The sequence below is a fragment of the Saprolegnia parasitica genome (genome assembly GCF_000151545.1).
Source record: "Saprolegnia parasitica CBS 223.65 unplaced genomic scaffold supercont2.3, whole genome shotgun sequence".
NCBI classification, from domain to species: Eukaryota; Oomycota; class Saprolegniomycetes; order Saprolegniales; family Saprolegniaceae; genus Saprolegnia; species Saprolegnia parasitica.
In genome coordinates, this window is record NW_012156397.1 from 1137271 (window position 1) to 1160108 (window position 22838).

Below are 22838 nucleotides of genomic sequence, written 5' to 3' on the forward strand. Positions count from 1 at the left end.
CTGGCCAATCTCGGTGCGGTCGCCGGCGGGAAAGAGCGTCAGGTCTTTACTCAACGCGCACGCGTCCAAGACGGCGTTGTATCTTTTCCGGTCGTACGGCTTGCCAAAGAGGATGTTGTCGCGGATCGTGAGGTTCTGGATCCACGCCTGCTGCGAAAAGTACGCGACGTGCCCGCCCACGAAGAGCGACCCGTGGCGTTTGTGCATCTCGCCGAGCAGCGCCGACATGAGCGACGACTTGCCTTCGCCGACCGCGCCGTGGACTAAGACAAACTCGCCGCGCTTGATCTGGAGGTTGATGCCGTGGAAGAGCGGCTTGCCACTGACGTCCCATGCAAACGTGGCGTCGGCAATCTCAATGTCAATCTTCTTTTCGGCATACGCGTTGAGTTCCGACGTTGAGATGGTTTCGGGTGTCTTGACGACATCATTGTCCTTCTCGTCCATGTTGAGAAACTCCATGATGCGCTTCAGCGCCACAACCGCCTGCATGAGGTTGGCGACGATCTGCGGCAGAAACATCATCGGGCCGCGCAGCAGTGTGAAGAGGGAGAGCGCGGTAAAGACCGTCGCCGGCGTCAGCGACTGGCGCATCACGAGCGCGTAGATGGCGAGCGAGACGATCGAGACGACGACGGGCGCTGCGTACAAGAGTGCGACGAACCACGACTGCAGCACAATGATGTGATGCATCGTACGTAGCTCGGCGTCCCGGAGCCGCGTCAGCTTGTCGCTGAATTTCTCTTCCCACGCGTTGAGCTTGATGACCTGGATCGACCCAAAGACCTCGTGGACGACCTTCATGCGCGCGTCCTTCTGCGCCATGAGCGTCTTGAATGCGTTGCGCTGGGCGTTGGCGAGCACATGGTTGGCGGCGAGCGTGAGTACGATGACGCCGGCGCCGACAAACGTCGACCAGCCAATGACGCGGTACAGCATGGCCAAGATGACGACGACTTGGAGTGGAATGAGCCAGATCTGGTTGGACGCCGCGGAAAAGGTGATGATGGTCTGGATGTCGGTCGAGAAGAGGTTGGCGAGCTCGCCGGCCGTTGTCGCCTTGCGCGCCGAGGCGTCGAGCAGCAGCGCTTTCTGGAAGAGGAGGTGCTGCAGCGCCGACGTGAGCTGGACGGTCACGAGCTGGTTGGCATACGTCGCGTGGGCCGTCAGCAGCGCTTGCAGCGACCGCACGAGAAAGAGCGCAACGATCGTCCCGAGCACGTACGTGACGTCCATGGCCGGGCCCGACTCGACGGCGACGAGGATCTGCTGGAGCACGATCGGGCCATACAAGGTGCAGCCGACCGTGATCGCTTGGACGAGGCCGATGACGAGGAGGCGGCCACCGTACACGGAGGCCACAGCACGGGCAATCGAGCGGGTCGACCGGAAGGCAGGCTCAAAGGCTGCGCTCACGGTCTTGCACTGCAATCGCGCTTCGAGCGGCCAAATATCGTCGGGCTGCAGCTGGCGGTCGTTGCCGAGCGACAGCAGTGGCTGGACCCACGCGTAGACGGCGCGGGATGCCCAGGACGCCGCCGCCGACGGGTGCGTGCGGTGCGACGGCGGTAGCTCGGCCTCGATCGAGTGGTACCGGGCCATCGATCGGCTGCTCGATGCGGCGCGAATGCAGAAGTACTTACGCAGCTGGAAGCTCGTGCGTCACCGAAACGACAGTGGGCTCGTGCAATTTCGAATCCTGGGTACACTGTATTTTCCGGACACACACTATTTGATTCCATTTGCGTTCCTTCAATAATACAAGCGCCCTACGGTACGCGGGCAACTGCTGTGGTCAGCCCAAGGGAAATTCCCTCGTTTCGAGCCACACCAGATACCGTGCCTCGTCCAACACCGACCTCTACACGTCCAACCGGCGGCTGCAACTCGGGGCAACGTGGTCGGCCACTCGCACTGGCCCTCGCGAGGGGGAGTGGCCGCCATCCTAGAAGTGGTCGACGCCCTTCCACCATGCACGAAGAAGCAAGGGAATGCAGTCTACCTCGTCTGCGACGGCGCGGTAGCCATCGGCGGCATGAAACGGCAAACACACACTATTTGCGTGCATCAACGACGTTCAAGTTCAAGTAAAAGTCGTTGCCGGAGATCCAAACGAAGACGACAACGCAAAGGGAGATGCCGACGCCACTGTCGCCAGCCTGGCGCCATCCTCGGAGACAATTCTCCGAGACAACCATCGACGTCTTCTTCTTGCTGCTCCTCCGCTGGCAACCGTACGAGGAAACGGTGCACGCATCTCCACTCCCCGGCTGCTGAGTTCGCGCGCACCTCACACCCTTTTCGCCGCCTCTCCTCGCCGTTGGAACCCGTTCATCGATACTACCGACTCTGCACGGCTCCAATTTTCCGAGTCGCGCTGCCCACATACATGCGTAGGTCGCTGCTACGTGCTTGACGTCAAGGCGCTACTTCGCGATAGCAGCCATCATTACGTGCAGCACGTACCGGCTTGTGTCACTTGCCACTTGCGGCGAGGTGGCACGTTGCAGCTGTCCTATGAGTAGCCAAGTAGCTTTGCACAGTGGGACTGGACAGTAGCTTTCGGTCTAGTTTCTGGCGTTTTATCCACCCGTCCACAGTACTTCCTCTGCAAGCCTCTGCAGCCCGGTGCTCTTGCTTGCATCGAGCGTGATTGTCGGCGCCAATCGCGTTGCAGAGATGTAACTTTGCGTAGAACAGTACGTGAGAGTTGCAAGAGCCAGGGAGGCATTTGCCATTTACGTCAAGTGCATGAAACATCCTATCAGTGCTTGGTCGAAACAGATTGTGGGCTATTTAAGGCCACGACATGGGTCTCGATGATGATGATGCGGGGCTCGGGCTGACCATCGGCCGCGCTGAGGCTGTCGCTGTGACGACGACAGCAGCTCCTTTGTCGTATGTTCAGCGCATCCGCAAGGCCAAGGTACATCGCGGAAAGCCCCATCTGCCGACACCGCAGGCACCGCCAATGGCCGTGCGGCGCAAGGTGCGGTCGCCGCCCGTTGACGAGCCTGCGCTGGAAGACGAGCCAATCGCGATTGAGATCCCTGGACCGAGCTCGACCCTCGTGCGCCGTGTGACGCTTGTAGATACCATCTCGCAGCGCAAGCGAGCCGGAGGCAACCTTCGCTCCGCCAGTGTACGTGGCCTGACAACACACCTGAGATGATGTATTCATGGGTGCGGCATGTAGACGTCCGAGATGACAGGCAACCAAACCACCGAGTCCCCGCATTTGCATCGATCCCAGAGCGACCACCTGCCGTACGACGGCAACGACGACGACGACGACGATCCTTTGACACCGCCGAGTTTGCAGTTGGCGTCGCCGCCCCGGCCACCAACCGCGCTACCCGCCACAGTGCCGTTGATCGACCTCAGCCGTGGCTACTCGCGCACCAACCGTTCGATTTGGACGAGTGCGCAAGCCAAGGCCAAGCTCCCGCGGGCGGCGCCACCACGGTCCCTCACCTTGTCGGATGGCGCGGCGTCCGTGCACTCGGGCGACGTCACGTCGTCGCAGTTGGTGGCTGAGATGGACGTCATCAAGTGCATCATGGTGCGGGAAGCCCTCTTGGAGCGCTTTGGTCGGCTCGTCGCCCAAGTGGATGAAGCGGTTTTCCACGTCCGCGCCGCAATGACACCGGCGCCCATCAGCCGACGTGGGAGCCACCCGTCCGAGACGCCCTTGTCGTTGGAGCCGCCATCAAGTAGCAAGAAGGCAAAGCGCAAGGCCGAGTTGCAATCGCTCGTCGCCAAGCGCGACGCGAACGTGAGGAAGCTGCAGCGCGCGATGGCGGACCTCGTCCGCGTCCGTCCGACGTTTCAGCAGGCGACCATCGACGTTGTGCTGGCAATCGATGCATGGGCGACTCTGTTTGAGACGCCGGTGCGGCACGCGCTGCAAGGCTCGCCGCCGCGCCGACAGCACTTTGTCTACAGCGGCATCAACTACCTTCTCAAGATGCAGTCGGACGTGCGGCCGCTCTTCCGTGGCCTCGCGCTGCGCTTGCTCCTCGGGCGCGACGTGCGCCCGCATCCACTCCTCCTTGCATGCGACAGCACCGGGTTATCAAAGACGTTTTTAACAAATGTCTGCGACGACGACGACGGTAGCTACGCCTACGCGATGGAGCCGCATGCGGCCGACGCTATGTACCCGATCATCCTTCCACACTTGCGTTCGATCTTGCCGCCTGTTGATGGTATCGACACCAACGACCCACTCGTCGCCGCCGCGATCGACCGCCTCTTCGAGGAAGAATCGCGCGTGGCCGAAGACGACCGGCTCGCGATCGAGCGCCGGGATGTATATGTGGCCTCGTACGATCCGTTCAAGAGCATTCGCCAACACGAGGTGCTATCTCCATGCTACACGTGCGATTGCTCCAACATGTTTGTCTAGTCGGTCGACGATATCTTCAACGAGGTACTGGATGCGTCGAAAGAGATGGCGCTGAAGTGCAAGATGGCGCTCCGAGCCAAGCAAGAAGACCCTGCGCGGCTGCCTCCTGCGTCGGCCTCTCGGGCGCCCGCCCTCCGCGTCAACGTCCACGAGCTGGCGACCAAAGCAGCGGCCAAGCGCGACGCTCGCACAGCGTTTGTCGCGACCAAGCAGCGGGGCCGTGGCCACGTGCTCGTGCGGCGGCCACCTGAACTGGCGCGCCAGCACCCGCTGCAGCCACACGCGCTCAAAATCCAGGTGCAGTACCGCCGGTTCAAATCCCGCCTCGCCGTCCGCACCCAGCTCGTGCGGCTGTTGCAACGTGCGCACGACGCGGCAACCAACATTCAGGTGCGGCCCTTGACCTGCATTCTGGAATCCCACCGCAACGTGTAGCGGGTCTACCGCGGGCATTGCGCAAAAGGAGTCGCAACCATGATGAAGAACGAGCTTTTGGCAAGAACGTTCCTCGTGTTCCGGTCCGCGCGCAAGATTCAGCGGCAGTTCCGCATCTCACAGGCCATGAGCTACGAGCGCGCCAAGCAACAGTACCTCGAGGCCACCCGCCGGAAGGTCCAGCAAGCCGTGGCCATGAAGGAAGGCATGGAGCGCAAGATGACCGAGGTGTACCGCGCCATGGGCCGGCAGCGCCGCCTGGAGCGGTTCGCACAGGCCGAGCGCGCCAAGGCCGAGCACTTGCGGCAACTCCGCCTCAAGACGCGCGCGGCGATCGCGATTCAGAGCTGCTACCGCGGCTATGAGCACCGCAAAGCGCTTCTAATGATGCGCAACTCGGCGCTCCGCGCGCTGCAGACGACAGCCGCAGTTACGATTCAGTGCCTAGCGCGTTGTCTCCTCGCCAAGGTGCGGCTCAAGCAGCTGCGCTACGACCGCGACATGGCGCTCGTCCATCGATCCGCGACGGCCATTCAAGCGGCGTTCCGTGGCCACCGCTTGCGCCATCGCTCGCGGGTGTCCAAGAGTCGCAAAAAGTCGCAGTACCGCCGGTCGCCGGTTCGTCGGCGGGTGTCCATCTCGCCGAGTGCCAGTGGGCTGCCATCCGTGGCCAAGACACCTGCGCCGCCCAAGCGCCCGCGCCGGTCGCTGCTCACCGTGCCAGCCGAGCTGCAGAGTCCGCGCGACTACCTCCCACCGCTCCGCCGCCCGTCCCAAGCCTCGAAACGCGAAGAACTCAAACTCAAAGAACCAACCCTCGGCGATACGTTTTGAGTTTCAGCATAATATTATTATAATGGCGTCAGGGTTTCGTGCTTCGGTGCAGCTGCTGGCGCAAGGTGGTTTTCTAAAAAATCTTGGGAAAATATCGAACCCAAGGCGTAGTACCTGCGTCTCTTGCTCGTGCTGGATGGACGCCTGCAGCTTGGCCACGCGCTTGCGGTCGTCCGGCTCCTTGGCCTTGGCGCGCGGCCCCACGTCTGCCCAGAGCGCCTCCGTGTACGCGGCCAGCGCGCTCTGCAGCCGCCCGTCGTAGCCTTCGAGGAGCGTCGTGTCGCCGTCCATCGCCTCCAGCGCCGGTTCGGGTGATGCTATCAACGCTTCGAGGTCGGGTTCGCTCATCGCCGCCGGCGTCGCAAATGTCGTGCAGTAGTACTCGGGCGCCGCCTCAACAAGCGCGATCCTGCCAGGCGCGAGGCAGTACGCCTGTCCTTGCTGGTCACCGATGTGATAGACTACCTACGCGCATGGCAATGAAGCACTCATTTGGCTCGACAGCACGCCGCACCTGCACCCATGATATGGGTTCTCGTGGCAGCTCCAGGGATGCGAGCGCTGTATGAAGGTCGTCGACTGACGCGAGGTTGCGCCATTCGACCACGGAGGCGATCGTCGTTGGGGCCTTGGCAACCAAGACATGGCGGTGACGGCGTGCATTGGGCGGCGACATGCGGTCGTGGAATGCCATTGCAAGCCACGGCGTCGCGCACAGCACGAGCGGCATCGTCGTCGGCGCCACCAACGCGCCGTGCACGACACCAAATAGCAATTCGGTCGTCGTCGTCGTCGTCGTTGGAGGGCCTTGGCATCGGTAGACCTGCAGCACTTTGATGTCGTCCGCATCGGGCGTTCTCTGAACCAGTTTTAGAGCCACCAACGTTCCTCGAATGGATCGACGATTACCTGCGGCGGTGCGGCAAAGAGACTCGCAAGATACCGATGCTCGGGGCTCGCCCCATGTACGAGGTAAAAGACGTAAAGAGGATACGCCGCCTGCGCTGCAGCGACGGCCAGCGCGTGCTCTTCTTCGGCCGCGATCCGAGCGTCCAGTATCTTAAACATGGCCTCCTAGCACCTCAATCTTGCACGGTTCTATGCTTGGTAGAATACGGTACCGTGTGGGCGGCGGCCTCGGTCTCGCGACGTAGCATTGCGTCTACGTGGGCTGTATACTCGCTTTCAAGCGCCTCTAACGTGTGCTGGAGCGCCGTCGCGTGCTTCTCCCGCAGCAGCGCCTGGCGTGTCTCTTCGGCCGCGATGGCGGCCCGCCCTTTCTGGACACTCTCCTCGAGGTTCTTGAAGGCAGCGAGGAGCTCCTGCGCACTCGATGAACCAGAGAGAAATACCTCTTATGTATGACGTACGTGCTGCAACACGTCAGCGTGCGACTGGTTGCGGTGGCGCCGCGAGTCAATTGCAGAGAGCGCGCGCTCGTGATCTTGCTGAATCGCATCGATGCGGTCGTTGAAGGCAAGTACCTACGTCATCGCCGTCGATCGAGGTCGCTTGTGCAAGTGCGTACGCGCTTGAAGTAGGCGTCCTCGGCGGCGTGCTGGCTTTTGCAGCGACTTCGAGTCCGTCCAGAACGCGTACCTGGCCATGATGTACGTATATAATGTGTATCGGAGACGCTTGTGTACTACCTGTGGCAGTTGGTTCAAGATGTACGTCCGGTAGCCCTTCTCGCGCGTGATGGGGTTGGAGCCGTAGTGCGCGTCGTCGAGTGAGAGGCTGCAGAGGTTGGGCAAGTGCGCGAGTGTGGCGAGGTCGCTAAAGTCGCCAATGCCATTGCCAGCTATTGCCAGACTGTGGAGGTTCGTAAGTTTTGCGAGGCCGTCGCCGATTCCTTGGATCTGGTTGTTCTGGGCATCGCGTTGACAAGAGTATAGAAAGCAAGAGCGTACCTGCAGCCACAGCTCGCGCAAGTCGGGGCACGCGCCAAGGTTCTCGATCGTCGTGAGACAGTTGTGGCTCAGCCATAGCTTTTGCAGCTTGGGACACCTACAGCGAGAGCGTCACGCGACAGCATACACGTCGGGCGGTACCCGTCGAGGTTTTCGATGACGCGAATGCGGTTGCGATCGAGCAGCAGCTGGCGCAAGTTGGGCAGCGCAAGACCTTCAATGCGCGTGAGCTCTTGGTCCGAGAGGCAGAGCCGCGTCAGCGTCAGTGACACGGGCGACAGCTGCGAGATGCGCTGCAAGCGGCAGTTGAGCACTAGCCACACGTGGTGAGTGCATTCGCCGCGAGCGCTGCCACGTACTCGTGAGGCTGCATAGGTTGACGCAGCCATCCAAGCCGCCGATCGTTTCAAAGACGCCAAAGATGATCTCGATCGTGACAAGGCGCGCGTGGTCAGTCTCGCCCGTGGCTAGCGTCTACGCGAGTGGCATGAGCGCGCCGAGTGCGACGGCTCCACGTCAGCGTACGATGTCATCCGCGGTCAGCGCCCGGGCCATGCCTGCAAGATACCAAATCCATCATCACGTGTCGTGATTGGCTGAAATGCTTGGCTTTTCCACCAATGGCCCTGCGAGGTGTAGCATCCGCCCATTTCCATTTTTCGCTCAGTGGCGGCAGCAAGCGCGCGGGCAGGCTCCGGCCTCGCACCTCCATGGACATGGCGTCCGATGATGTCAACTTAGCCAAAACCGATGCGATACCGGTCGAGAGACCTCAAGCACATGACGTAACCATAGCGAGAGGTTCTTTATGAGACCGGCTTCTTGCGACGCGTCTTCAGACGCTATCGCGGGAACGACGCCATGGCCACGCAGAGCGCTTGCCGCTGCTACCATTGTCCATGTATCTTTGCCCTACATGTGCTGTGATTACATCAGAAGGCCGCGTTTAGCGCTCTTTGAGCGCGCTGACGACAATTTCTTCGAGGGTATACTGATTATGAGCGTGGGCAAAGGGACGGGCGGGATGGAGATCGAAACGAGGATGAAGCAAAGCGTTCGCGGATGTCCCATGACGCGCCATACACTTGAGCTGAGTTTCGGTCTCCGTCGCGGCTGCGCCGTCGTTGTATGGCTCTATGAACTGTTGGGATGTGTAGAGCGTGCAAGTAGTTCTTGCTCCTGTGCCTAGCAGGACGCTGGAAGCTTTTCTGTGCGAGTCCGTGGCAGCTTTCAAGTAGTCGCCTTGTCGCTTTCTCGTGTCGAGGCTTCGGAAACGAAAGGGTCGTCGCATGTAGTACGAGGCGCAGCCAGAACGGTGCTGCTTTCCATCATGCTTGGCCTATTCTCGGGCTCGAGAAAGGATGGGATTGGACGTACACGAGCTCCAGCCATTGTCGCACCACGTCCATGGGACTGCTTCCAACGTCCTGGAAAGACCTTGCTCAAGCCATCGCGCACTCGTTTCAGCCAAGCATATCGCTACAATACAGTGGACGGGCGGCTAGTAAAGTAAAGCAACAGGGATTATGTCGATGTTCTCGCGCGTACTGTATCAAGGTGCGCCGTAGGGAGTAGGCGCAGCGAGGCGAGTCTCTCGGCGAAGAACATCCGCCTAGCAGCTTCCACGCCAAGCTCCCACGCCTACAATCCTGCCTTGAACGTAATGGTAGGGACTACACCGTCTCGCGAAGTTGAGATCTGATATATGTCCGCGGCCACAGAGTCTGACGAAAGCACGGCGACCGGTTCTTGATTACGTCATGGAGACACTGAGCTCGCTTTTGATTCTACGAGCTGCTGGGTCGCGTTGTCATCAGTCCATCGAGCCGCAACGTCTCCGTACCGTACTCGGATCGGACGCTCCGTTGGTCTTAGCCATTTTCTACCACGATGTTGCGTCGACTTCTACTAATCACAGCCCTCGCGCGAACCGCCGTTCGAAATCTCGCGATCTTCCAGCAAACCGTGTTGTGATTCGCTGTCAATTGGATGGTTTTGACCAATCCCGTTCGCGTTTGGTATCCGGACAGGGCATTTCCATTTTCGTCTTCGTGGTAGCGTGCGGCTAGCGCGAGCCACGGCGGCTGCGGCCACGGCCTCTGTCGTCCCTCTCCCCTGCATGTTTGCATCTTAGTCTAGCGTAGTCTACATCTTATGGGGCAGAGTCGCAGCTCGCAGCCTACGTGTGCCTGCTTGGCCTTGGCGTCCGATGATGCCACTAGCCAAAGTCCGATGCGATACCGGTCGAGAGACCTCAAGCACATGACGTAACCATAGCGAGAGGTTCTTTATGAGACCGGCTTCTTGCGACGCGTCTTCAGACGCTATCGCGGGAACGACGCCATGGCCACGCAGAGCGCTTGCCGCTGCTACCATTGTCCATGTATCTTTGCCCTACATGTGCTGTGATTACATCAGAAGGCCGCGTTTAGCGCTCTTTGAGCGCGCTGACGACAATTTCTTCGAGGGTATACTGATTATGAGCGTGGGCAAAGGGACGGGCGGGATGGAGATCGAAACGAGGATGAAGCAAAGCGTTCGCGGATGTCCCATGACGCGCCATACACTTGAGCTGAGTTTCGGTCTCCGTCGCGGCTGCGCCGTCGACGCACATCGGTGCTCGAACGCGTTAGCTGCAGAGAAAGATGGAGGAGGAGGACGGGGTGCCATGACGTGCGTTGCAGGTGCTGGTGCACGAATGTGCGGACAACGTCAATCGGTGCCCACGGACGGAGCCAAGCTCGTAGCCAGTCAGTCACATTAGTGCAAGTGCAGGTTCAAGAAGACCGGTGGAGGTTGCTAGCGGTTGGCGGCCTTGTGCAGCGAGCTGGCTCGCACCCTTGGGACACCACTAAAACGAATGTCGCTTTTAACGCACTACGTTTTACAACGTTTAGCATGCAAACGACGCCGCATCAGTCAATTCCAAATGCTTTCAAACCGCCGATGGCAAATCGAGTTTTATTCCATGCAACGATCGCGCTAGTCTCACGTCGTCGCATTGGCCATGACAGGACCGCTGCCACAAAGTGGTCCAAGAATACCACGACCTGCTTGCGGCTTGGATACGCAAAGCGCATCACACAGCGAGTACCTGCAATAGACGCACGCAACACCGTGTACGGCTCGTATTACGGCACGGGTCGGCTGCGTGGTATCATTGCGTGCGTCAACACAACCACACAGTGATCGCGGGCAGGCTCGTGCATTGGGTGGTCGTATCAGCTTGGTCGTTGCTTGACGAGCGAGGTCACTTATATGCGTTGGCCACGCCTCTGCCTTGCCGCTTCGAGCCACGAGAAGGGGATATTTTGGCGCGGGTCATACTTTAACGCACTGTTGGACCCATGTGGGTTTTCGCGGTAAAGTAATTTCACGGATCGCGGTCGAGTGAGGATGGACAACCACTCTTGGTATCCACGTGGCCTTCTCGCATGCGACGTTCACGAGCCGCGACCGTGTTTGGTAGCAGATTCAATCTCGGTTCTCGACGCACAACTTGAGCTGTAAAGTCACATATACTAGGCCGCTGTATGATAACACCATCGCGAAGCAGGTGCAGCTGCGATGACGTGAAGGCCAAGTGGCTTCGCGCCAGTTCCCGCGTGTCCCCGCCATCCGATTCGCGCGGGACACTCCGGATGATGCGCCTCGCCCGTACCCTAAGCGTATCGCGTGATCGATCCGGATGGTATCCGGGAGATGACAGATCGGGTCAAAGGATGGGATTGGCCAGTTTATTTAGAGTGGACCCCCATCGGCAGAGATGGTCGTGCCAGAAACGGGTGTTTTCCGACCCTTTTTGACACGCGGCTTGACCTAAAATTCGAAAGCGGCCACTTGCCAATTGCCACCCAAGGAAACGGACCGAGCCCATGTCGCCGCTCAACTACCTCGAGAAGCTCATGGTGTCGACGGACCTGCTGCGGCCACCGCGCAGCAGCACGTACGACGAAGCCTACGAGAAGTGCCACCCGCTGCGCGAGACGACGACGACTGTCGAGTACCAAGCGGCGCCGATCCGCGACGACCACGACGCGCCGTTCTACGTGGCCTGGAAGCACAAGTGGGACCAAGGCACGTACTCGAAGCTCGACATTGCGCTCACGTTCGCCGTCTTCTTGTACGTTAATGCTGCGATGGCTGCTAAATGGCTTATGCGACGTGCTGTGTAGCTGGACGCTGCAGTACTATACAACATTTTTACGCTGGAATGAAAACCGCACTGACATTGAAGGCTTTGTGACAATGCACGACCCGGTGCTCATGCGGCTCAGCCCTGGCGACTACTCGGTGTCGCTCTTTGTCTTGGCGTACGGCTCGGTCTCGATTGGTCTCTACCACGCTCGCCACATGCCCGAGCTCATCATTGAGATGCTGCAGACCAAAGCGTTTGTGATTTGGGTGCGCATGGTACGGCGTCGAGACTATGCTTGGTAGCGACTCGTAGGCTCATCGGATCGTAGGTGGCGTTGTACCTGGTCCCGCTGGAAGCCCCCGTGGGCACGGTGCCGCTCATCGACCCGATTGCCGGCGGCGATGGCATCGTCTTGATGCGCGACCTCTTCTTCTCGGGCCACACGGCAACGACCTTTATGATCTTTCTCGTTGTCCGGCGCCAGAATGTGCTCTGGAAGAGCTTTTTCTTCGTGCTCGCGCTAACGACCGCGATTCTGGTCATGCTCCAAAAGACCCATTACGCCATTGACGTGTACGCGGCGCCCTTCTTTGTCTACACGTGCAACAGTATCGTGTACGACCTCCGTGTTGCTTGCAATGCAGCGTGCCCGCCCAAGCCCAAGCGCGACTAGGCCAAGTAGTTCTAGGTTTAATCATATTTACGTGTTTTTCGGGTGTCGTCCCACGCAATCGGCCCGTTGGGTGTGAGGTGCACGCAGGCCGGAACAATGCAAGTTCTTCGCAGCTCCCGACTGACCCAATACGTACGAATAGCATCGGAGCAGCGTCGTTGCCACACGGTACGAGCTCGTTTGGGGTTGGGCGGACCTGCTGTGGGACCCTCTTCTTGTCACACCATTCCGCGCAAACGCTGGAATGCTCGATATCTACCATCTCTGCGGACAGTGATCGCAACCGCCATCGATGAATCCTCTCCTTCGATGCGCTCAAAGTAACTTTGAAATGCAAAGCAACGACAGCCGAAGCGCCGGGATCAGAGCCCGTGCGCCGAGAAGATACATCTGTGGGACCCCGGCTGGTCCTCAGCGCCCTCTTCGCCGAGCCTTGCCTCAACTTTTAATTCTTGAAGTGTCCGATTACGCAATACCGCGGCGCCTCGTCGGATCGTGCTGGCTCTGGATTCCACGTCATGAATCCGGACTTGGCCTACCGGGCCTGGGAACTCCGGGAACGCGTGTCCAGCGGCCAGCTCATAATCCTGGTTTCAGTATGTCCATACAAATATACAGTGTATAAATGGACGCACGCCACAAATAACAGTATTTCGAGTTGCCGAACCCACACGACTTCGGTCGACGCTAATGGTATAAGCCTGGATGCCACCATATTCCGAGCGGTCGCGAATTGTGCGCCGTCGTCACCAGCGAAAGGCGGACGCAAGGATAAAGAGTCATTTTTAAACGGGATACCACGCTCTTGCAGTCGATGGGTTGCGGCGACTAGAGCGAGGCAAGGCTATTTCAATATCCACACTATTTATGTTTCGATGTGAAATAGTCTGTGAGCCGTCCAGCCAATAAAAGCGCAACCAATTATTGAGCCGACGGGACCAAACCGACGTCGACGATGCTCATGGTTCCGACTCTGCGGCGCCTCGGGCGCCGCTGCCTGCGCCCGCGTCTCTTCTCGCAAGCCGCCGCGCTCGCCGTGGACGAGCCGCTGCGCAGCTTTGAGATGCACCTGGACGCGCGTGAGCCGCGCGAAGCCCTGCGGTTCTTCGAGCAGCTGCCGACGCCGCCGTCGACGCAGCTTGCGCAGCGCCTTGCGATCTTGCTGGCAAAGAAGGCATCGCGTGATGAGACCAAGTCGGCGCTTCGTGTCATGAAGAGCGTCTACATGTACTACCGTCTCGGCCTAGGACGCGGCGCTGACGCGTCTCGTAGGAACCCGCATTTAAAGCCCGACGACTTTACCAAGCTCGCGTTCATTTACGTGGCCGATGCGTGCTACCGCAACCAGATGCTGCCGGAGGCGCTCGAGGTGACTGAAGAAGCGCACAACCTTGGCGTGCGCCTGGACCTTCCGGCGTACAACAACCTCATCGAGGCGCTTGTCGAGGCCGACCAAGTCGAGGAAGCCGAGCTGATTCTTCAAGACATTGCTGCAGGTAGCAGTCGCGTCCACAGTCGCATTCATGTCATAGACATGTGACGTAGGCGATGTCATTTCGCCCGAAGAAATCACATACGCGCCGATCATCGAGGCCTTGATCCTCCAGCGCGAGTTCAGCCAGGCCATGGAGCTTGTCAACCAAGCACGCACGAACGGCGTCCAGTTCTCGGAAGAGGTACTTACGACCATATGCAGCATGGTCTCACGCTCGGCTAGGGCTACAGCGCCATGATGATGATCACGGCCGAGGTCGACGACCAGTCGGAGGCGCTTGAGCAGTTCATCACGTATCTCGACCAGTGCATGCTCGAGGACAACGTCGAGGTGCGATCCGATTTTTCTTATTTGGCGCGTCACCGTGGCGTATATAGATGTTTCAGGAGCTCGACACGCTCACGTTGATGGATGATGACGCGGACCACGGCGACGACGACGATGGTGACAGTCCGTACGGTGACGATGACGACGACGACGACGACGACGATCACCATATCAACTAAGAGCGCCGCGTTCGCTTTTCTCATTAGTTGCTGTAGCTTTAATAGACCGGTCTTTGATTGTACGACGCTGATACGCGCTGCGAAGAGCGCGGGAAGTGAGCGTGCGGGGCAGCGTCTCGAGAAGGTTGTGGAAGCTCGGAATTGTGGTCGCTTGCAGCAGCGTTGGCGAAAGAAGACCAAGAACTAGTGTACACATCGACTCGAACGCCGGTTGCCACCCCGAGGGATCGAGAAGACACTAAGGGGTGTGTGAGACAACGGTGTGTGGTACTAGTACTACAGCACAACCTGGTCCCAGACGAAATGCAGCACGTCCTTGCGGAGGTAGCCCACGAGGCTGACTTGCAGCCACCTGACATCATCCATCTGAAATGCCAGCGTGGCCTTGGGATGGCTACCCGACAAAGAGTTCGCTTGGCGCCTCCAGCATCGCGAGTCGCTTCTTGGCAGCAGGCACGTCACCAAAGACACCTTCAATGTGCTGGTACAATGCCGGCTGCTCTGCGGCCAGTCGTCGCCAGATCTAACCCGAATCGTCGCCTCTCCGCCGCACCGCAGTTGTCTACCCGCTGGGAGCCGGCAACGGCGTCTCCGCGCATCGGGTGGTGCACATGCGTCTCCAGGAGGCGCGCAAAGGCACTCAAAAGGTCAAGGTCACTAGTAAATCGACGTCGGTGGCCGCGCAGGATCGACGTCTGTACCGGCCGCTCTTTTCGGGCCACACGCTCGCAATGGGCAGCGCAAGCGCCACGAAAAACGCCGAGTGACTTCGTGTGAGCACATAGTGCTGGTTCAGTAGCCCTTCGACGCCGTTTTGTAGCGTCAAATTGCCGTCATGTTCGCTGTACTGCGGAAAGTCGTCGCGGATGGCATCTCGTACGAGGCGAGAGAGCATGGGGGCCACCGGCGACCGCCATGGCTCGGACACGCCCAGCAGCGTCTGGCTCGCTTTCAAGCGCCACGTCGTGTCGTCCAAGTTGGCTCGCTCCAAGAGACACTTTGTCCACACCCACGCTCGCAATGGTGCTGGCACACTGCGTCCGCGGACCTGCTGTAGCAGAGAAGCTTCGTGGCGCGCCTGCTCGACATCGAGCAATGGGTCGTGCACCGACGGTGCCACGAACGCGCGAGCGAGAAACGCCAGTAGCGTTGGGATCGCGGACGCATCGCGCGTCGTCATTCTTGCGCCTTGGATGGACGCCTCGAGTCCGCGCAAGAGGTGGTGAAAGCATGGCCGCTCGAGAGCTCGCGTCGACGCCATCTACGTACAGTCGATTATGAGCTCTTGTATACTGATGGGAAGGAGTATGACGTGGTCGGCCACGCTCGCAAGGAGCCGCGGGTGCAACTGGGCGGTGAGTGCGACGAGAGTGTCGTTCGACATGTATGGCTCGCGGACGAGGTAGCCGAGGCTGCGCGTTTGCGGGTAATATCGCATCTGGAACGTCTCACCACAGAGGCCCAGCACGACCTAGGAGCTCCGATCTGGTACCTTGACGATCGACAAAGAGCTCAACCTGGCACGCGCTCGGGTTGGCTTCGAACGCCGTTATGCATTGCGCCAGACTGCTGTAGAGCACGTCGAGTACCTGTATAGAGCGCTCGTCACATTAGGGTCCTCGCTCGTGGCGCTCGCACCTCGGGCCACGCGGGATCGAGTGTCACTTGGTCGATCGCACTGCGTACGGCCCGATCCATCAAGTCCAACCGTTAGCAACCGCCCCAGCTAACTGCCACGTGAGGACGCATCGGAGCATGCCACTTGACGAGCTACAAACCCATCGTGGAGAGAAGAGCGAGGCGTGGCGGCGGGTCGGCAAACTCGTCAGCACGTAGATAATGCAGTATGTGAGATGCGGTGCGACAAGATGCGAGCCTTTTGCCCCGACGCCGTAGTGGAATGCGACGAGAGCGCGGGTTGACGAAGCGGCAGCTGAATAATGCGCTTGGTGCAAAGCAAGATAAACTTGTTTAGTTCCTTTGTACAAAGCTTTGTCTTGCCTCGTTATGCCGACTCGGAAGCGCCGCCATTATGTGTGCCACCAAGTGGCGGTGCATCGTTGATTGCGGCACGTCGTTCACATGGACAGGAATACCTTCAAGGACGTTAATCATTTCCAATATATCGTTCCCAAGAACGAGTACCATGGGGTCTCCGATGCAAGCCGTCGCTGTTGCCAGCTCTACGCCAAGCACTTTAGTATTGCCACCATCAACGCCAACAAGAAGTTTGCGACGGGGCACCGCCCGCCCGAGGACGCGGCGGCCCGACCGGGGCAGGTGCAGTCGTTTGGCCTCGGAAACCTGATGAACTCGGCGTCCGAGAAAGCGGTGCTGCTCCAAAACCTTCGCTGGCAGCGCGAAACGTGTCGTCGGATGGTCGGCGCTTCACCATTGGCGCGCTCAGTCTCTTTGTCCTCGCTGGGAACGCCGTTGCTGGCGTCGTTGCCTAAAGAGTAGTCATCCATACAGCTACGCTAAACGACGTTAACACAGCCAAGTTAAACGACAATACTATTGAGTCACTTCCTAAGCAACCATAACTTGTCATCGTTGCCATTGGGATGGACACACCACGTCGACACGCCAGAGCTCATCCTCTCAAGAGGTGCTGACGGTGCTACAACTGAGCTAGCAACGACAGCGAGGTAATATGTGAGCTATAAGTTTTGATCCGTTGGCTGTCAGGTGCAATTTGGAGAACCGCAGAAGGGCCGGTCGTCAAGACACGTCATGAAGCGAGCGATCTTCCAGCGGCGAATCCGGATAATATTATCCGGAGTAGTGTCCACGTCGCCGGTTTCCGTCGCTCAGTAATCTTTACGATGCAGGCAAGCAACTTTGGGAGCGGGCGGGGCGGCAGCTTTGGAGCGCCGCCGGCGTGGACGCCGCCGTCGCCGCTGGAGAAGGCGTACTACGACACGCTCTTCGTCCTCGCCGACGACGAGAAGGCCGGCGCGATCGGCGGGCGCAGCGCCGTGACATTCTTCTCCAAGTCAGGGCTCGACAAGACGGTGCTGCGCGAGGTACGCCGGGCGCCCGCAGTGCGCCAGCCGCTGACCTTGCACGGGATAGATTTGGACGATTGCTGACGCGCGCCAGACGAGCCAGCTCCTCATTGGCGATTTTTACGTGGCCATGCGCCTGATTGCCATGGCGCAGCAAGGGCAGCCGGCGACCCACCAGCGCTTTGTCGAGCTCGCGCAGACGCCGTTCACGGTCGCGATTCTTCAAGGCGTCCCTCCCCCCGCCATGCCCGCGCCGCCGTCCGCCGGACCCTCGTACGCGATTCTCGAAGACGAAAAGGCCAAGTACAATGGCATCTTTCGGCAGTACGACACGGACGGCGACGGCTATATCCAGGGCCACGAAGCCGCGGCGCTCTTTCAAATGTCGGGCTTGGACCGCGAGGTGCGATGGGTTTGGCGCATGGCAGCGAACTCATGTGGTTGATCTGTAGCGCTTGCGCACTGTGTGGACGTTGGCCGACCGAACGTCGGACGGACGCTTGGACGTGACGGAATTTTACATTGCGATGCATTTGATTGTGTGCGTCACAAAGCGCGATCTGCCGCTGCCGTCCTCGATTCCGTACGACATGGAGCAGTCGTTGCAGTCGAGTGCCAATTTCACCAACCCGACGGCCCCGCGTACCAACAGCTTTGCGCTTCCGGACGGTGGGCACCAGCCGCCGCCACGCACCAATAGCTTTGGACAACATGCCGCGCCAAGCGGCTTTGGTAGCAACTCGACGCCAAGCGGCCTCTCGATGCAGCAGACGCCAGGCCGCACCAACAGCTTTGGCCAGCAGCCGTCTCCTGGTGGCTTTGGCCAGCCGTCTCCGGGTGGCGTTATCCAGCCGCCGTCCCAAGGAAGCTTTGGCGCTCTGACGCCAGGCCGCACCAATAGCTTTGGGCAGCAGCCGTCCACTGCCGGCTTTAGCCAGCCCTCCCAAGGCAGCTTTGGTAGCCACCCATCGCCGGCGCCCGCCATGGACATGGGATTTGATGCCTTTGATGCGCTGGCTCCCACGGTCGCCGAGCCATCGCCGCTGACGGACGTCGGTCCAACGCCCGATCACCATGTCGCGAGTTTGGGCCCCAATGCGCCCGCACCCATGAGCGTCAGCATGCCACCAAACGACGCCTTTGGCGGGTTTGGAGCGCCGCCACCGATGCCGTCGACGGCGTCGCGCACCAATAGCTTTGGCAGCAACCCTCGCCCCGTTGTACCATCCAACTTTGGAAGCCATTCGGGCAGTCACTTTGGCAGCAACTCGCGCCCGCCGCCGTCCCCCGCGCCGTCGGCATCGTCGATGACGTCGACGACCACGCCGTCGACGTTTGGTGGCGGCCTTACGTCTGGCTTTGGCAGCAACTCGGGTGGCTTTGGCAGCAACTCTGGTGGTTTTGGCAGCCACTCGCGCCCGCCACCGTCGCCCGCGCCATCAGCTACCTCGGTGACCTCGACCCCATCGGGGTTTGGTAGCAACTCTGGCGTGTCTACCGGGTTTTCAAGTCCGATGCCGGCACCAACAGGCTTTGGCAGCAACTCTAGTGGCAACGTGAACGACCACTTTGGCGATAGCTTTGGCGGCAGCGCGCACCCTCTGCCGTCGCCCGCGCCATCGGCGTCGTCCGTCACCTCGGCTTCGACGTCGCACTTTGCAAGCAATTCTGGTTTTACTTCAGGCATGCCCTCGAGTGACTCGTCCCTTGCACCCACGGGCTTTGGAAGCCACTCTCGGCCAACTGCCGAAGCGCCTGCACCCTCGCACTTCGGCAGTAGCTCCCAGTTGCCCGACTTTAGCGACTTCCACGCTGTGCCCACAAATGCTCCGACTCCGGACGCCACCTCGACGGATGCTGGTTTTGGTGCCTTTGACCAGGTCCCATCGGCGTCGCCGTCATCGTTTGGATTCCCATCGCCGACGCCCGACACGGTGCCAGCCGCTAGCACGTTTGAAGCGTTTCCGGTACCAAGCAGCACCTTTGGCGACTTTGGCTCGCCGCTGTCCCGTCAACCGTCGATCGTAGCCGAGCCAACACGCCGGGCGTCGCAGCCATCGACGTCGTTGCCGGTGGACACTGGCTTATCCAGTCCGAGTCTGGACGATCAATTTAGCGGACTCTCGCTCTCGACATCGGCATCGACTGCGTTTTCCACCGCGCCGCAGCCACCCACCGGCGTCTCGGCAACGGCGTTGGCCAGTGCGTCGGCTCTGGACGCATCGAACCACGCGCTGCAATCCAACTTGGCAGCGCTGTCTCAACAGCAGGCGCTTTTGAGCATGGTCGTCCGCATCCAAGCCCTCGTGGCCGAGCTGTTGCAGCTGACGATGGCGCGCAACGAGCGCAAGAAGGGCCCGGACCCGGTCGTCGCCGCGTCGCTCCAGCAGCTCATTGATGACGAGCGCGCGCTCATTCGCAACACGTCGGCGGCGCTCGAGCAACTCGAAGCCAAGCAAACGTCGACCAAGCCGCACGATCCGTTTTCATTTTCGTCGCCTTAATACGAGACGGTGTGCAGTCTTCGTTGCCGCGTCTGGGCGTTGGTTTGGGCCTGCAAGAGCGCTCGCTGCTGGAGCTCCAATGTGAGCTCCATGCTGTGGATGTCGGCGCGGAGGGTTGTCAGCGCAGCCCGGAGACCCGTGAGCTGGCTCACGTCCGTGAGCTTGTCGTTGACCGTATGCAGCGTCGACTTGGTGGTGGCCAAGGACGTTTGAAGCGTTGTGAGCTCGGTATCGAGCGATTTGCGCTTGTGCTAGGACACTACTAGTCGAGACGAGAGGCCTCGTCGACGAGTGGAGACTACCTCTTTGGTCTGCAAGCGAGACGACAAGTGGATCTGTGCATCAAAGAGGCGCTGGTACACACTGCGGTCCGACAAGAGCACGTTGTTGAGTGTCTTTTCTCTGAGCTGCACTCGATCCAAATCGTCGTGGAGTCGCTAGACAAGAGATGATGCAGAGTCGAGGGTAGTCATTTCTGTACGGTTGGCAGTGCGCGCAGGCTCTGTACGTCCTCAACTGGCGTCTTGTGTACGAACGACTGCAGTGCCGTGACGTGATCGTGCCATGGCGGTGCTTCTGCGTCCACGCAAGCGTCAGAGTCGGCTGACACAGTAGAGTCCACGTACGGTTGTAGGCGGCCGCGAGAGACGACCGTATTCGCGGCGCGTTCTTTTGAACCTCGAGCGACCACGCGACGGGGTCGATCGCGGGTGTGGCCTCGGGGGCGTCGGGAGCTGCGCCGACGCGATAGACGGCATAGTCGTCGTAGTCGTTATCGTCGGCCGACGAAGCGAGGGCCGTCGACTCGTCGTCCACTTGCCACTCGAGGTGATTGTCATCGGCGCAGTCGTCGTCGTCGTTGTCTTTGATCGGGTGTCGGGTCGTCACAAGGGGGCGCAGGGCCTTGGTACAGAGTGCGTCGAGTGCGGTGCAGAGCGCAAGGCCGTGTCCCGCAAGCATCGACGACGGAGAGAGCGTCGCTGCTGCGTCGCACCCGAGGCGGCCCACAGCGATGAGCACCGCGGTCGCTTGTCGCAGCGGCGGTTCCAATGGGTCGTCGAGCGCTACGTCCAGTGTCACCTCGAGCTTAGAGAAGAGCCACTGCAAGAGCCGCAGGGCATGTGTCCACTACGCATCGTTGACTCTGTCAACGTATCGAGTTGATAGATCGATGATACCTGTTGCGGGTGGCGACTGGCCTGCGCAAAGTAGATGCGTGTAAGGGGCACTTGAAGCGTGTGTAGCTACTTATTTGGATGCAGTCTATTCGCACAAGGAGAGTACGTACGTTGCATTGCAGCAGCGTGAGCTTCTCGTACACGGCATCCATGAGGTACATGGTCGTGGCCGTATCGTCCTACGCAGCATGGTTACCCGACTGTTGTCGATTTAAAGAGTGAGATACGACGCGGGGACTACTCTCGGGGGTTGCCGACATATTGTTGTTGGGAGTCGACTGCCGGCTCGACGTAGTAGTAGTCGGTTCTTTTTGGTTGTCGACGCTTGCTGGGCGCGGGTGGATCTTGGGCACCGCGCGGGATTCGTGGCACGCGCTGCTCACGGCGCAGATCGCAGCCATCGTCGGGCGGTCGTTGGCGTTCAACGACAGCATTTGCGTCACGAGGGACCGGAGTGCGTCACTGTAGATGTCCGAGACGGGGTCGTACTCGCCCTTGTTGACCTAGCCCCCGCATGTCGAGCCATGCATTGTATGTACTAGTAGCACATTGTACCTTTTGGAAGAGACCGTAGAGGTTGAGTCCCTCGGATTTGAACGGCGACCGAAGCATTGCGAGTTCGTACAGGATGCAACCGAGCGACCAAACGTCGCACTTCCAGTCGTAGCCGTCGCCGCGCAGCACTTCGGGCGACATGTACAGCGGCGTACCCACCTTAGAGTGGGCCTCCATCGTGTTTTCACTCAAATGGCGACCGAGCCTACGTGCATACGACGGTAAAGAACGAAGCGTCGGCATGCACCGACCCGAGATCGCCGACTTTGACCTGGCCCGACGACGTGAGAAAGATATTCGCGGGTTTGATGTCCCGGTGCATGATGCGGTGCGTGTGCATGTGGTCGATCGCGGCGGCGATTTGTGCAAAGTACTTCCACACGAGTCGCTCATCAAAGCGCGTGTCCTTCTCGTTGGCCTTTCGAATCTACTTGATCAACGCACTTTGGATGCATCTTGACGCGTGGAAAGGAGAACCTGTCGCTTGAGGTCGCCCGCTTCGGCCCACTCGAAGGCAATGCAGAGCTCGTTGCCCGCAATGAACGCATCGAGATACTGGATGATGTTGGGATGATGCACTGACTGCACGAGCCGGACCTAGACAACGCAGTCGCGTCGCCGCTAAAATGGAAAGCGATGACGACCTCTTTGAGCGTCTTCTCGCGCGCCCGCTTGTCCATGACGTCGATCGCAATCTTCTTGAGCGCGACGAGCACGTCGTCGGCCATGCGCTTGGCGCGGTAGACGACCGAGAACTTGCCCTTGCCGATGGGCTTGAGGATTGCGTAGTCGGTGAGCGCGCCGCCGGACGCGAAGAGAGCGACCTGCGCATCGCTAAACGCCTCCATGCAACCCGATCTTTCCCGATCCGCCGCGACGCTTTGCAGAGTAGTACGGATAACAGAAACACATGTTTTGTGCTCGAATCGCACGAGCGACAAGGTGATAAAGCCGCGCCTCGCATCCATTTCTAGGCCTGTATACAAGAAGAAGGCTGGACACTCCTGCCGTACGCATGCGGCGTTCGCGGCGACGGGTCGATCGCATGGTTGGCGACTACTTGTGGCAACGTGTGGCTATATGTGGGTATATATAGCATGTACCACAATTAATGGTCCGGTCGAGCTGTCCGGTCGATAATTCGAGCTCCAGACCTCCAACGCTGACGCGACGTAGCATTTTGAGCTCTTCAGA

The 22838-nt window shown here is 59.7% G+C and overlaps 9 protein-coding genes across 9 annotated transcripts in view; 5 read left to right on the forward strand and 4 right to left on the reverse strand.

Moving 5' to 3' along the window:
* The window catches only part of SPRG_19137 (hypothetical protein), a gene marked incomplete at both ends in the record, with an annotated part of 3949 nt that extends 2347 nt beyond the window's left edge, over positions 1–1602 (reverse strand). The window contains one exon of the mRNA XM_012339935.1: positions 56–1602. Coding sequence (XP_012195325.1) covers positions 56–1602 — 1547 coding nt within the window. The remainder of the gene's footprint in view (positions 1–55) is intronic.
* Positions 1603–2810: 1208 nt separating this feature from the next.
* Positions 2811–5677, forward strand: SPRG_01542 (hypothetical protein; the record flags this gene model as incomplete). The annotated part of the gene is made up of 4 exons (XM_012339750.1): positions 2811–3142; positions 3197–4360; positions 4409–4798; positions 4844–5677. Exons 1-4 carry the CDS (start codon positions 2972–2974, stop codon positions 5675–5677), a joined length of 2559 nt encoding a protein of 852 aa, XP_012195140.1. The 5' UTR covers positions 2811–2971.
* A 28-nt stretch (positions 5678–5705) lies between these two features.
* SPRG_01543 (hypothetical protein) lies at positions 5706–8142 on the reverse strand (the record flags this gene model as incomplete). Its single annotated transcript, XM_012339751.1, has 11 exons — positions 5706–5750; positions 5792–6142; positions 6192–6536; positions 6587–6751; positions 6799–6999; positions 7048–7161; positions 7327–7545; positions 7588–7684; positions 7729–7900; positions 7947–8061; positions 8113–8142. The coding sequence occupies 11 exons, from the start codon at positions 8140–8142 to the stop codon at positions 5706–5708; spliced, it is 1854 nt and encodes a 617-aa protein (XP_012195141.1).
* A 3298-nt stretch (positions 8143–11440) lies between these two features.
* Positions 11441–12450, forward strand: SPRG_01544 (hypothetical protein). The gene is made up of 3 exons (XM_012339752.1): positions 11441–11710; positions 11763–12000; positions 12054–12450. Exons 1-3 carry the CDS (start codon positions 11463–11465, stop codon positions 12396–12398), a joined length of 831 nt encoding a protein of 276 aa, XP_012195142.1. The 5' UTR covers positions 11441–11462; the 3' UTR covers positions 12399–12450.
* An 880-nt stretch (positions 12451–13330) lies between these two features.
* On the forward strand, positions 13331–14462 carry SPRG_01545 (hypothetical protein). Its single transcript, XM_012339753.1, has 5 exons — positions 13331–13625; positions 13671–13894; positions 13944–14074; positions 14116–14223; positions 14271–14462. Exons 1-5 carry the CDS (start codon positions 13354–13356, stop codon positions 14397–14399), a joined length of 864 nt encoding a protein of 287 aa, XP_012195143.1. The 5' UTR covers positions 13331–13353; the 3' UTR covers positions 14400–14462.
* A 213-nt stretch (positions 14463–14675) lies between these two features.
* On the reverse strand, positions 14676–16120 carry SPRG_01546 (hypothetical protein; the record flags this gene model as incomplete). Its single annotated transcript, XM_012339754.1, has 8 exons — positions 16038–16120; positions 15917–15988; positions 15712–15870; positions 15448–15660; positions 15101–15396; positions 14966–15056; positions 14798–14922; positions 14676–14751 (listed from the first exon to the last, which is right to left on the reverse strand). The coding sequence occupies exons 1-8, from the start codon at positions 16095–16097 to the stop codon at positions 14676–14678; spliced, it is 1092 nt and encodes a 363-aa protein (XP_012195144.1). The 5' UTR covers positions 16098–16120.
* Positions 16121–16267: 147 nt separating this feature from the next.
* SPRG_01547 (hypothetical protein) lies at positions 16268–16852 on the forward strand (the record flags this gene model as incomplete). Its single annotated transcript, XM_012339755.1, has 3 exons — positions 16268–16294; positions 16581–16765; positions 16807–16852. 3 exons carry the CDS (start codon positions 16268–16270, stop codon positions 16850–16852), a joined length of 258 nt encoding a protein of 85 aa, XP_012195145.1.
* Positions 16853–17224: 372 nt separating this feature from the next.
* Positions 17225–19911, forward strand: SPRG_01548 (hypothetical protein; the record flags this gene model as incomplete). Its single annotated transcript, XM_012339756.1, has 3 exons — positions 17225–17425; positions 17475–17810; positions 17860–19911. The coding sequence occupies 3 exons, from the start codon at positions 17225–17227 to the stop codon at positions 19909–19911; spliced, it is 2589 nt and encodes an 862-aa protein (XP_012195146.1).
* On the reverse strand, positions 19879–22612 carry SPRG_01549 (NEK protein kinase; the record flags this gene model as incomplete). The annotated part of the gene is made up of 11 exons (XM_012339757.1): positions 19879–20162; positions 20214–20348; positions 20393–20487; positions 20538–21039; positions 21090–21155; positions 21200–21268; positions 21317–21592; positions 21645–21849; positions 21896–22071; positions 22122–22241; positions 22289–22612. 11 exons carry the CDS (start codon positions 22610–22612, stop codon positions 19908–19910), a joined length of 2223 nt encoding a protein of 740 aa, XP_012195147.1. The 3' UTR covers positions 19879–19907.
* Positions 22613–22838: the final 226 nt, after the last annotated feature.

Bases quoted from the DNA above. Each gene is read 5' to 3' on its own strand.
- SPRG_01544 (XM_012339752.1), top strand. From the start codon at position 11,463: ATGTCGCCGCTCAACTACCTCGAGAAGCTCATGGTGTCGACGGACCTG. The intron at 11,711-11,762 runs GTACGTTAATGC...CGTGCTGTGTAG, and splicing joins CTCACGTTCGCCGTCTTCTT to CTGGACGCTGCAGTACTATA. The intron at 12,001-12,053 runs GTACGGCGTCGA...ATCGGATCGTAG, and splicing joins TTGTGATTTGGGTGCGCATG to GTGGCGTTGTACCTGGTCCC.
- SPRG_01545 (XM_012339753.1), top strand. From the start codon at position 13,354: ATGCTCATGGTTCCGACTCTGCGGCGCCTCGGGCGCCGCTGCCTGCGC. The intron at 14,075-14,115 runs GTACTTACGACC...ACGCTCGGCTAG, and splicing joins GCGTCCAGTTCTCGGAAGAG to GGCTACAGCGCCATGATGAT. The intron at 14,224-14,270 runs GTGCGATCCGAT...TGGCGTATATAG, and splicing joins TGCTCGAGGACAACGTCGAG to ATGTTTCAGGAGCTCGACAC.